This window comes from Maylandia zebra, linkage group LG9, assembly GCF_041146795.1.
Source record: "Maylandia zebra isolate NMK-2024a linkage group LG9, Mzebra_GT3a, whole genome shotgun sequence".
Taxonomy (NCBI): Eukaryota; Metazoa; Chordata; class Actinopteri; order Cichliformes; family Cichlidae; genus Maylandia; species Maylandia zebra.
The window spans coordinates 34,546,668-34,559,755 of NC_135175.1; the positions used below are offsets into that span (position 1 = coordinate 34,546,668).

The 13,088-nt window shown below is 44.7% G+C and overlaps 1 protein-coding gene across 10 annotated transcripts in view; it reads right to left on the bottom strand.

Moving 5' to 3' along the window:
- The window catches only part of tnikb (TRAF2 and NCK interacting kinase b), a 67,291-nt gene that overhangs the window by 27,500 nt on the left and 26,703 nt on the right, over positions 1–13,088 (bottom strand). For 8 of the 10 annotated variants that reach the window (XM_076888518.1, XM_012925218.4, XM_076888519.1 and 5 more), the window contains 12 exons: positions 10,786–10,842; positions 10,558–10,683; positions 10,268–10,378; positions 9,742–9,832; positions 9,448–9,578; positions 7,816–7,870; positions 7,252–7,330; positions 6,914–7,089; positions 6,747–6,813; positions 5,930–6,128; positions 5,538–5,654; positions 3,474–3,560 (listed from right to left, as the gene is read on the bottom strand). In XM_076888518.1, the coding sequence (XP_076744633.1) occupies positions 3,474–3,560; positions 5,538–5,654; positions 5,930–6,128; positions 6,747–6,813; positions 6,914–7,089; positions 7,252–7,330; positions 7,816–7,870; positions 9,448–9,578; positions 9,742–9,832; positions 10,268–10,378; positions 10,558–10,683; positions 10,786–10,842 (1,296 nt within the window). The remainder of the gene's footprint in view (positions 1–3,473; positions 3,561–5,537; positions 5,655–5,929; positions 6,129–6,746; positions 6,814–6,913; positions 7,090–7,251; positions 7,331–7,815; positions 7,871–9,447; positions 9,579–9,741; positions 9,833–10,267; positions 10,379–10,557; positions 10,684–10,785; positions 10,843–13,088) is intronic. The other 2 variants (XM_004572907.4, XM_012925219.4) reach the window with 1 other exon arrangement.

Consider the following 13,088-nt stretch of genomic DNA (forward strand, 5'->3'; position numbering starts at 1 on the left):
CTGACACGTCAGATGCTGTCGAACCTTTGAGGTGCTTTTTGGTTATTTTAATGAATGATGCACCAAAACTAAGCAGCATGGAGCGACACTGCACTGGGGAGGAGTTGTTTTATGATATCACGAACACGTTTAATTTGATGTATCTTGATAACGACCTCCGAGCCACCTGAGCTCTGGGTGTCTTTGTTTGCTTTGCTGCAGGTGCTAATTAGTTCTATGAGCTCCACCTTTTTCTTACCCCCAAGTTCTTCTCACAGTCTTTGAGCTGATCTGTGACATGAAATGAAAGTAATGGCTACTAAAGGTAAAGATGCTGGGAATGACACTGGTCTGCGTAAAGGAACGTCAGTGTGTAGCAGAGCTGCAGCCACAGGAACATGCAGAGCTGCACGCCGTCTGCAGATCTTGGTTCAAGGCAAACTTTGATGGTGCTGCACAATTTTAATATTCATTTAAAGCATCAGATTATAGAACTATTACAGTCACTATCAATGTAAAATGAGCTTTTTGAAACGCATCCCGCACTTTATACTTTACTTCTTTTTCCCCATTTGTTTCTCTATTAATTGACTGAAAGAGGAAAATTCTTAAATATAAAAAGAAATCTTAGAGAAGCGTGTGTTCTTACGTCGAGGGTCATAAGTGACGAGCTGAATGCCATCGGCTGACATTTCTCCTCACACTGTAACGTCCCTTTAGAGGTCTGGCATTTATCTGAGCCACGTGTGAAAGACTGCAGCAGACCTTTTAGGCGTGTGTGTGTGTGAGTGACTGTGTTTACGTATCTTTGTGGGGACCAAAACGTGAACGTTTACTGTGCTTGTGGGGACCAACGGCCCTTCTGGGGACAAAATCCCAATTCCTACGAGTTTGAAGACGTTTCAGAGTCACAATGTGGGTTTAGTGTCAGGGTTAGGATTAGGCGCTCATTTTGTGTCAATTAGATGTCCCCACAAAGATATGGAAACACGGTGTGTGTGTGTGTGTGTGTGTGTGTGTGTGTGTGTGTGTGTGCGCACTGATCAGTTTGCACCCCTGACTGTTCTGATGTCACTGACTGAGGAAGACGCATCATCACAAACATTCAAGCTGAATAAAGTCTTCCCAGCGCCGGCGGCCATCGACTGACACGCCCACTGCTGCGTGTGCTGATTGATTTGATGTTTGTTAACTTTTTCTGTGAAAAAAAGAAAAGCCCGACGCGTGAGTCATCTCGGCTTGGTTGGTATTGATCGATTATTGACTGGCCTCACCTTCGCGTCACACTTTATTTATTTGAGTAAACAATAAACAGGCAGACTTCCTGGAAACCGTGCTGCTTTGATTTTTAGGAACCAATGAGAGCCGACTCTGGAAGTGACTTCCTGCAGACCTGGACCTCGCTCTTTGCACCTGAACATGCCATCGCTCAGACAATAATCTTAGTGATTTGGTTTCGATTGGGACCTTTTAAAACTGACTTCTGAGGACAGAGTGTGTGCGTCATGAGCTGTTATTGTAATTATAAGAATTTAAACTTTTAAAGGGACATAAATAAGTCCCCAGCTTTGGGGCGACCGTGGACCTGGTCGTTGTGTCCTTGGGCAAGACACTTTACCCTACCGCCTACTGGTGTTGGCCAGAGGGGCCGATGGCGCGATATGGCAGCCTGGCTTCTGTCAGTCTGCCCCAGGGCAGCTGTGGCTACAACCGTAGCTTGCCTCCACCAGTGTGTGAATGTGAGAGTGAATGAATAGTGGCATTGTAAAGCACTTTGGGTGCCTTGAAAAGCGCTAAATAAATGCAATCCATTATTATTATAAAATATTCAGTGAGTGTTATTTCAGTTGCTTTCTGAGAGATGAGCGTAAAGCTGGGGTCTCATAGCCTCGAACGATTATCATCTAGTCTCTCGTGTACCTGGGGAAACCTGACCAATCGTGCCCGGACATCTTACATTTTGGGGCCAGTGGTGGCTTTTACTGAACTGAAGTTTTAGGAACGCAGCCCACTCCTTTATGGGTGAATGCTCCCTGCTCAGTACGAGGTCTTCCTTTACTTTGGGGTTTAGTAGCTGCTTGTTAGGTTGAAAGGTAATCAGTCCATCTGTTTCTCCCTTGATTCAGAGCTATTATAAATCAACTGATTTATCAGTGTGTGAAACAGAAACGTGCTGTTTGAACTCCGGACAGATTCAGGAGATTATTTTTTCTGTAGTTGTTCTTCTGACTCAAAGCGCTCAGCAGGAAATAGTTGTTTCAGGAATTCTTTAAGTGCTGCAAACACTCTTTGTGGTTTAGTTGAGGAAGTTGCTTGGATAGAGGATACAAAGAAGGCAACCATGATGCCCACTCAGCAGGAGAAAAAGCCCCACACTGTTAACTGTTAATGCACATCAAACTGACTTTAGATTAGGAGGCTGTAAAGCACTGGGTGATGGTAGAGGAAGCAAACTTGGAGCTAGCATTCTTCACCAGGTATAATGTAGCATCCTTAGCGCTTATCAGACAAACGAGGCATTTCCAGGTGCTTCTGGGTGGGAAAACCTCCTAAAACTTATTGCAGAACATAACGAAGCTTAGAAATCAAGCAAACCTAAAGCTGCTCCCAAGCTAGCCTGCACATCAGCCTCCCACTGAACTCACCCGGGAGCATCAATCCCAGGCCTGGAGACCTGAGGCCCTTCCTATGTGAATGAATCATGTAGCGTTTTAACAATTAACACAAACAAATTCAAATGATCACCACTGTGTGACAACACACAGTGAAGCCTTCCCCGAGTTCCAGGTTAGCTCACCGGAGACCACGACAAGGCCAAAATGCAGCAGCCCAGGTTTGAGTGTGACTGCTGTGCTTTCCCCTGCTCTCTCCTTCCTGTTTAGTCGTCACGGCTGCTGCATTAAAAAATGCCCAAATAATAAATATTGTTTTTTTAAACCAACGTGACCTCTGGGTCTAAGCCAACATGCTACTGCCTGAAATCTGATTTCTTTTTCTACCTGCCAGCAGGGGGCGACTGCTCTGGTTGAAAGCAAAAAAGACTTGTGGTTCTATAAATGTCCATGAAAAAAGGACTTCAATAACAAACGAGTTATCGTGGCAGCTGCACCCATCTGTGGTTTGAATGACCAAGCTCGCTACATTTGTAGAATCCAGGGTTGGAATAGGATTAACAAATCTGCTTCTAGTTCATGCTTCTGTTCTTTCACTTCTCTTTCTCGTCTTCCCCCAACCGATCACAGCAGATGTCAACACGTCTCTGAGTCTGGTTCTGTTGGAAGTCCCTTCCTGTTAACAGGGAGTTCTTCCTCCCCGCTGTCGCCAAAAAACAGTCATCTGATTGTTGAAGCTTTCACTGTAATATTTCAGATTGTGTATCTTAGAGTTTAAGGCACTTTGAGTTTTATGTGAATAAAAAATCAAAGCAGGGTACTTTGAGCCCGGCGTTAGGCTCTGCCCTTCATCAGTCTGTGTGTGTTTGTGTGTTGTGTTACCAGCAGTAGGGCCTGCTCCTGCAGGAGCTGCTGCTGCAGGATCTCCAGCTGCCTCTGCTCCTCCTCCAGCTGTCTACGGATATACTCCTAACCAATCAGCCCCAGCCAGCACCACAGGCAGCCAATCAGAGAGCGACCAGGAGAAATGGAAGCGAATCGGAGCCCAGGCAACCAGTGACATCACCCGAGGAGGAAATAGAAGAAAAGGAAAAAGGAAAGAGGAGGAGGACAGCCAAAAGTAGGAGATTTGTTGAAGAGGTGTGAAAGTAGGGATTTAGTCAGGAACAGGCGAGGAGAGAAAAAAGAGGAACAGCAGGAGGCCGTAATTAGTAGAACAGAAAGACAACATGCTTATTATTAAGATGGCAGTGTTAAAGATCAGTGTGAAATCAGCTGTGCAAGAGGAAGAAATCTCTGTCTGAGAGAGCGTTAAGGAAGCGCTGCTGCGAAGTTAACTACGAGTCATTTATAAGTCTCGTGTGTTACAGTATCAGGCTGGAGGTGTGGCGACCCTGCAGCTGAAAATCAGCAACCCGAACCACAACGAGCACACAGCCCACATCTGTGTGTAAAACCTTCACGTAGCGCAGGTTTACACGTTAAAACGAGTTTTCTCTGTCTGTCAGACATGCTCCTCATCATCCGGTGAAACCTTAAAGCCTCATCATGTAGCATGTTTCCCCTCAGTCACATCACAGATTTTTCTGGACTAGAAAATGTTCTGTTGTCACATTTCACGAGTGACCGGCTCCATAAAACGATCGATACCACGTTAAAGGCTGCAGAGGGATTATATCTGCAAGCGGCTGCTTTCTGTTGCTTAAAGTTTTGGGACAAAAAGAGTAAAGAGTAATCTATAATCGCAGAATTGTTTGATATTAATTATAAACCTCTGAAATTAGAGGTTTGAGTAAATGTATTTTTAGGCTGAAGCAACATGACTGAATTTCCATTTTGGTCCAGAAACACAAAAAGCTAACTAATTACAAGCTTCTTTGATTAAATCCAATTTAAATGCCAAATTTAAAATGCATTAAAGCCACAAACTTGAAAAACGTACAATCTGAATATTTTAAATGTGGAAAACGTCATGAACTGTAGTCACACAGTTAGAACAGAAGCTCCGTGTAGACCACGACTGTTTTAAGTGATCTGTTTACCATTTTACACACATCACACATCAAAGGTTGTAGACGGATTAAAGGAGGATTATTTGTGTTGGTGCTTAAAATATTAGCACAGCCTTTTACTGCACAATAATACATTTTTGCATAAATGTTTGAGATAAAATGAAGTTTTACAGTCATGTAGTTTTAAGCTGAGTCATGCTGACTTTTAATCTCCACTGTAGGATAAGCTCTAGAGACATTAGAAACCTTCATTTCCCATAATGCAGCTTGGAAATTTCTTTAATTCAGGTCTCATTTAAACCCTGCATGAATAATGCAGGAGTGATGCAGCACGAGAGTTCTCACAGGCTGTGAAGCAGAAGTAAAATGAGGAAAAATGCTCCTTTAGCTTTCAGCTAACTGAGTGTGTAAAGCAATAAAACACAGAGCTGAGCTCAGAGTGAGGGACGGAGCGCACAGTCATCAATGATTTGGTCGGAACACCAAACCATCTGGTTTATTATGAATGTGTTGCTACAACAGTAGAGCTAATTAATTTGTGTTTATTTAACAATTGGTTCAAATTTGCTCGTGTAACAGCTGCGAGTTGTTTCCTAAGACATTAATAATAATTCTCAAAGATTAGTGAGAGCTTATTTAAGTCTCTTATTCTCTGTAAGAAGTTTATGTTCCTGTTCCCTGTTCTAGTTGTTGTAAAGCTCATTTATTTATGATTAATGTACAAATTAACTACCATAAATTCTTTCTACAGCGCCCCCTGGTGTCTGGAGGCCAGCATCTACAATATGTGAAATTCTCCTTTTACATCATCTCTGTAGCGTCTTCTCTGATTTGACATTTCCATGTTTCAGTCGCTCATCAGAGTAACTGACAGGAGATGTGCTGAGAAGCCACACCCCCCCGTATGACACCTGTCAGTCAGGTGTTTCCGTACCTGCTCTCTCTCGGCGTGCCTCCTCTCCTCCTCGCGGCGGAGCTGCTCCATCTCTTCATACCTCCTCCTCTGCTCTCGCTCCTGTTGCTTCCTCAGCTCTCGCTCGCGACGCTGTTGCTGTAGGTGGAAACCGTTTTACACAACAACACCTCAGCTGTCTGCATGTCCGTGTGTGTCTGTGTGTGCGCGTCAGGCATGTTTTCCTGGCATTTGGATGAGCTGAGGTGCTAACAAACAGGTGTGATGTGTTTCACATGCAGGAAAAGTGACTTTATAATCATTCTGATCTGTTTCTCACAGATTCAAACAGCCGAAGGACAAATCGACTTCCTGTGTGTAACGTAACAATCTATCGTTGTCATTATTATTATTATCTGCGGTCTTAAATCTACCTCCTCCAGCCGTCGCCGCTGCTCTTTCTGCTCTTCTATACGTTTTTGTCTCTCGGCCAGTAGCTGGCGCTTGTGCTCCTCGTTCTGCTGCTGCTCCAGCTGCTGACGCCGGATCAGCTCCGACCGCTCCTTATTGGCCAGCTGCAGACGCAGGAAGTCTCGCCTCAGCGTGGACTCGCCCGGAATATTGATGATGGAGCTGGAACAGGATTAAGACTTGTTTGAGTTTTAGCGTATCTGCAAACCTATGGACGAGCAGCAGTAATAATGGGAGCATATAGCAGGTCTTTGCTAAATAAAAGAGAAGTTTAGCCACCATAATGTTTTTGTTTGTGAACTCTCTTTCTGAACACCCATCATGTTTTTTGGAGCTAAGAGTGAGCATCGTCAGATGACAGGGTGGAGTTACACTGAGACTGCAAGTGAAGCTACAGCTGAAGTTCCAAGAAGCTGTAGTTCCTGTAGTGGCCACTTGAGGCTGGTGTCAGCGTTGAGTCAGCTGAAAGGATGTTTAATAGACAGCTGTAGCATAGAGCAGCCAGACCTCTAACTTTAAGCCCTAAATAAATTTAAACACGTGAGTTATTTTGTTTTAAACACTTGTGAAGGTGGAAGGTATCTACAAAGACCAAAACATTGTGTTTTAACAGGCTGTAAACCGTTCATTTCTGTTGCAAAGCTGTGGGAGTCGATGGGGAGTGTCTCACTGTCGCTGCCACTCCGGCAACTGGATTTGTGGTGCTTCAGTTTTGGATTCTAGATTTCTGCCTGTTAACACCAGCAGCTACAGTGGAGGCTACGGCATGAGTAAACATACCTGGGCTCTCCTATGTCCCTCTCTTCATCCTCTTCCTCACTCCCACTGTACTCGTACTCCGTCTCATCTGAGGGGAAAACAAACAGAGATTTCAGGTCAGTGTTTACATCTGTTGACAGCGGAGGCTTCAGGCAGCTGTGAGCTGAGGTGAGTTAGTGCCTGCTCACCTCGCTCGCCCCTCCTCTTCTTGGTGCGGTCGATGTGGTCCTTCAGCTGGATGCGGACCTGCCGCTCGTTGGGGAGGTCTCTGATGAAGGGGTGCTTGAGGAGCTGCTCGGTGCTCGGCCTCTGGCTGTGACTCTTCACCAGGCAGCTCTCTATGAACGACTGGAACTTCTTCGACCTGACCGCGAGCACACACACCAGTTAATCGCTGATAGCTCTCTCTCTTAAAACAGCAGCTTCATTAAAGGGAGAGCTGCAGCTTTACCCTCTTACAGGCCACTGTCACATCGTGTTTGTGTAGAGATGTCTGACAGCATGTGTGTGCGTTTAAGTGACTCACCACTTCTTTGATTTGAGTCTCGGGGCAGGATTTCTGGGGATGAGGAAGAGCGCCCTCATTGGATGCATGTCACACAGAGCTGAGGAGGCAAAAGGAAGGAAAGGAGAGAGAGGAAAGGAAAGAAAGCAAGAAAGCAAAAAGATAGGAATTAAAAAAATTAAAAAGGAAAAATGGGAGAGAGGGGATGAGATTAGGAAAGGTGCCAAAATGTGGATAAAGGAAAGGAGAGGAGATGAGAGAAAGGAAATGATGCAAAGGTGGAGCAAGAGCAGGAAATAAGACAAAAGGGAAGGACAAGAGACAAGAAATGATGAGACATGAAATGGGAGAAGAAGACAGGAGAATAGGAAAGGAAAGGAGAGCAAAGGAAAGGAAAGGAAAGGAAGGGAGAGGAAAGGAAGTATTTAAAGTTGCAGGATAAAAGAAGGGGAGGGAAGGAGACAGGAAGAAGAAGAAGAGGTGCAAAGCAGAAAGAGAAAAAAGAAAAAGACATCGATTTAGTCGTTTAGCTCGCAGACAAACTGTGCTGTGAGTGTCAGCTGATAACGGTGTAATCACACTTACGTGGCGCTCCCTCTGCCATCTCTATGGCTGTGATACCGAGCGACCACAGATCACTCTGCAGAGAGAGAAACACGAAACGTTCACATCCTCCCAACGTGTTACCGACTCAACACTTTCAGGAGATCGGCGCGCCAATCGGTGTACTTGTTAAGCGATAAAAATACAGTCAGCTCCCCATCTGTGCCTGTGCTGGAGATGCCCGTCTTTAACATTTCAACCATATTATTATTATTATGTTTCTGTTTTTAGGTGCAGATCTGAGCTGTTCGTGCTGTCAGACGGACTCAGGCTTTCTCGTCACGTAAAGCCCCGGAGGGTTGGAGTTAATGGTGTAGGCGCACATCCTCCACCAGCTCGCCACAGGGGTTCGTCCTGTCCCCATTACAGCGCGCTCCTCTTACAGTAACCGCTGCAGACCCACTGATTTCAGCTCTCTGAAGGAACGATACTCGTTTCTGTTGGTGCGCTCGGGTAGCAATAATCAGAGATTACACAACTCCAAAAAACAACAGATATGATGTGAGAGGGATTGTTTTTAAAGGTCAGTGCGCGCTGTTTGTTCACAGCTACAAGCAGTTTGACTCGGACGAGAAATTGAACTACAGGAGGGCAATTTAATAAAAAAGAAAAGCAGGAAAAACTTTACCTTTTCCTTCGTTTTAAAGTGTACTTATTTAGGTTTGTTTGACCAGTGTGGAAAATCACGCGTGCACTGTTAAACTGGATCTGTACTCGTGAGATCTTATCCCAGCTTATTAAGTGCAGATTTAAATGCTCCTTCAGTTCAGATCAAACAAACACGGAGACGTCACTGAGCTCCAACAGCCTGATCAGATCAGCTGTTACGCTAATGTTTAGCATCCAGGCAAAAACACGATTTATGAAGCGTAGCTGAGCTGGAAATCCGCCCATAAACTGTACAGCACTGCTGTAACTTTGTAATTAAAACAAGACGCAAAACTAAATATGAGCAATTTGAAGGGATACATACAGACACATTAGCACAGAGATGGAGGATGAGAGCTGTTATAGGAAAACCTCAGAGACAAATGCTGTCCTATGGCAGGATGAAGACAGCGAAAATCGACCAACACGAGAGAGCGTCTCAGGTCATCCCATACGACTCCTGCTCAAGCTTTAAGCTGGTGCTAACATGAAGCTGGGGAGGCTGAGAATGACTGGTTCATTTTGTTTGCTCGGGGCCCAACAGAGGAGACACTTTTAGCAGGAAAAACAAGCTCTATAAATCATCACTTATCTTATATGATCCTGTGCTAATGACTTCACCCGAGTCTCCTTTCGTTTATCAGGTAAACTGGCGTCTGTGCAACACCAGCTGTGCTGTTTAACCTCACAGAATCAATATGAACTAAACCCTAATCCATTACCAACGATAGGATCAATACAAAACCAGCATGACTGTGTGAAATAGCTCCACACGTCACTAATACAAGCGCCCGTGGACGATGTTCTCGGGTTCCACAAACCGAGGGCTGAACGATCTTCTGTTTTCAGGAAACTCAGTGGTGGTTTAGTGCAGCATAGGTTACCATGACGATGTATCCTAGTACAAAGTTAAGCCTAAAGTTAGCTCACCGAGTCCTGAGGCGACTGTTAGTTAGAATAAATTACCTTGAAGTCATACGTGGCATCAGGATTCTCGTCACAGGCGATGACCTCCGGGGCCATCCAGTACGGGGTCCCAATAAACGTGTTCCTCCGTCCCACCGTACGGTCCAGCTGAGCACTCACACCAAAGTCCACTGCACACAAAACACTGTTCATAGCGCTGCGGTGCAGTGCCGAGCTGTACATGTTATGTTTTTGACAGCACGCATCCAGAGCGGCCCCTCAGGAGCCTTCTAACTATAACACAAGTCACCATAATTAGGATGAAACTTAGAATAAATGCTGCTGCTTCCTCACCGAGTTTGACCTCCGCGTTCTCCGTCAGCAGCACGTTCTGGCCTTTGATATCTCTGTGGATGACCTTGTGCTGGTGGAGGTGGGTCAGACCCTGGAGACAAGGGGAAACAAGTGGCAAAGGTCGTCTTACGATCCAAAACAGAACAGCAGGAGGCAGAGGAGAGGCTCGCTAATCCGTGAGCTTCATCGCTTCATTATTTCAGTTCAGCTCTTTGAGGCCAAAATATGCAGATACACAAAACCAGGTGTACATGTTAGATTTGTATTGTTGATTGTCATTTATAATTAACCAATCTGCATTTTTCCTTACAAATCTGTCATTTATATTTATATAAATGTTATAAATTTGATTTCATTTATTTTAGATGCATTTACAAATTTCCTTTCTTGTCAGTTTTGTCCACACACATGTGGCAGACTTTTTCTTTTTTGCAAAGACTCTGACGGTGTTCCTCTGGGAAACAACTGGGTGTTTCTTCTTTGTGGGAAAACATGTAAACATAGGCGACAGCGTTTTGGTTCTTACCCTGAGGATCTCTCTGCAGATGTAGGCGATCCACTCCTCCTTCAGGGAGTTCCCTTTGGTGTTTTTGATCAGATCTGTCACCGAGCCGGCCCCGCAGAACTCCATCACCAGCTGCACAAACATACGTGCAGTTTTTGGGTTTATTATTAACTGTTCACTTCACTGCAAACCTCTATCAGTCATCTCATCCTTTGATCTCTATATACAGGACGTGTTGTCGTTGTGGGTCAGGGGAGCTTTCAGTCAGACTGATTTAAGCTCAGCTAACAAAACGTGTTCGTGTGACTAACCCAGAGCTGGTCGTCCACTCCTGGAGGATTTTTCTTGATGAAGGCTCCATAATAGGTTGCTATGTTCCTGTGGTGGCTGTACTTCTTCAGCATGTTGATCTCGGCTTTAATCTCCTCCTCCTCATCCTAAAGCACACAAACGCAGAGACAGATGCAGCACAATGCCAATAACACACACGGTCCCAGTATAACAGAAAGGCTGGATTAAAGACGGTGTGTGTCACTCACGCCTGTGACATCCATGACCTTGATGGCAGCAAGCTGGCCAGTTTTGACATGGCGACCCTGAAGAACACAGGTGGAGAGGCGATCAAAGACATGAGTCACGGATTTGGATCTAGGACACATTTACTCAACATTTCCGTCCCTTAATCTCTTAAGAACAGAGCAAACCCAGTTTGCTTCCTCTAATTCCTTGTTTTGGAGCGATTTCTGATGGGAATCCAGATGAGCAGGCCTTGGCCCTCTGCAGAGCAGGTTTCTGGGGACATATTTATGTTTTGCACTGTCCATCTGTCCAGAATTTGTGGACAAACAAAAGTGTACAATATACAGTCAGAGACTCTTTTGCAAATATGGTCTCAGTAAAGGTTGACATATTATGGATCCAAGTTCCAAATACTGTTCGAAAATACAGCAACAGCCCTTATTCTCAGTATATTCAGCTGGAAAAAAACACCTTTACCATGAAACTTCAAAGAAAGAATGATGATGATGATACAGAATCCATCTAACCCAATGTCAACTCCTTCAATAGGCTTCCTCAACGACTAAAATAGAAGCCGGTAGATCCAGATGGAAGACGTTTGATTTTTAACATGTCTTTAATGTATGAAAGTGTGCATGTAAACCCAAACTGTGGTCCTGTGTGCATGCTAACTGGACTGTAAGGAGCCCGGCTGAGATTGGAGAGGAAACTATACAGCTGACAGAGAACCAGCGTTCGAAACCTGACAAGCTGTTTTTGTGGCTGCTTGAGACTTGGGGAAGTCGATGTCTCATTGCCATATGAAGCATCATATTATGCCTCATTATTATGGGGTCTCCTACTAACCTGCTACGCCAATCGGCATGTTGAAGTGTCCTCGGGCGAGATACTGAACCCTGGGCTGCTCCCAGTGCATTCACAGTTATGTGAATGTGTGCATAAATGTTGGGTACAGAGAAAATGAACGCATGTATGTGATTGGGTGAATGAAGCTTTTAGTAAAAATGAATTAATTAGAGTAGAAAAGCACCGGAAGTGCTGCACACCTGTATTTCTTCTGATGGCCAGCAGGGGGCAAAAACAAGTCTGACTGTAGAGAACTCTGTGAGAGGAAAGGTTTGGTTCGCTCTTAGTGAACACTTTCCTGATCTATTCACAGTCTCAGTTGCTCGTTTCAAGGTTTTGTAAATACAATATTATATTTATTAAATATTAACACTCAACAGAGTCTAAAAGGATAACTGCCACATGAGTGTGCAGCATCCCTCTTTGGTTTGTCTAGCCGATGACTTCACACTAACTATGATTGCATTCTTTCCTTTTACATACTTTTTGCCACATGTCTTACTACGTGATCCCGTCTGACAACACACTGTTCTGATCACAAGAGATCGTGTGCCCACGAGAGATGTGTCTGTCTGCAGCTTCCTCCAGCGATAAAAGCACGCCGCTTGCTTGTTTATCGTCGCTGTTACACTTCACAGACGTGTGCAGCCAGATAATCGTCACAGAAGTGAAAAATGAATCACCAGAAAGTACCCTTCACATGTAGCAGAACACTGTGCTTTGCAAACACCTGAGAGCTCCTCTGCTTTTGAATTCAAGTGGGATGCTTTTACATATTCATGCTGTACTATTTATTCATTTTAAGCTCATTAATTCACCTTTAAGTTTGGCCTGGTCTAGAGTTCAGCCACGTGTAGCTTGTCAGGTAGATGAAAACGACAAAGAGCCAAACAGAAGTAAGAATCGATACTTTACGTTACATTGAGCATCGAGCAGCAGCTCTCTGGGAACAAAATTCCTTATTGGTGTTATAGATTAGATTAGTTCGCCTTGTAATCGGAAGGTTCCCGGTTCGAGCCTCAGCTCCGACAGTCTCGGTCGTTGTGTCCTTGGGCAAGACACTTCACCCGTTGCCTACTGGTGGTGGTCGGAGGGCCCGGTGGCGCCAGTGTCTGGCAGCCTTGCCTCGGTGGCTGTGGCTACAATGTAGCTGCCATCACCAGTGTGTGAATGTGTGGATGACTGGATGTGTAAAGCGCTATACAAATACAGGCCATTTAGTTCATTTACCAGAATAGCTGATAGGCTGCTGGAACGATAACAGTAACTCAAACAGCTACTTGTAACAAACAAGGAATACAGACGTGCACAACACAACATGTTGAACCTTGAAACTGATGTTCCACAGCAGCAGAAGAACACAACAAGTGTCCTTCCTGTTAGCTAAGAGGACGAAACTGAGGCTACAATTCACAGGTTCACCAAAACTGGACAGCAGAGGATTGCAAAACGTCGTCTTGTCTGTGTTTACTTCTCC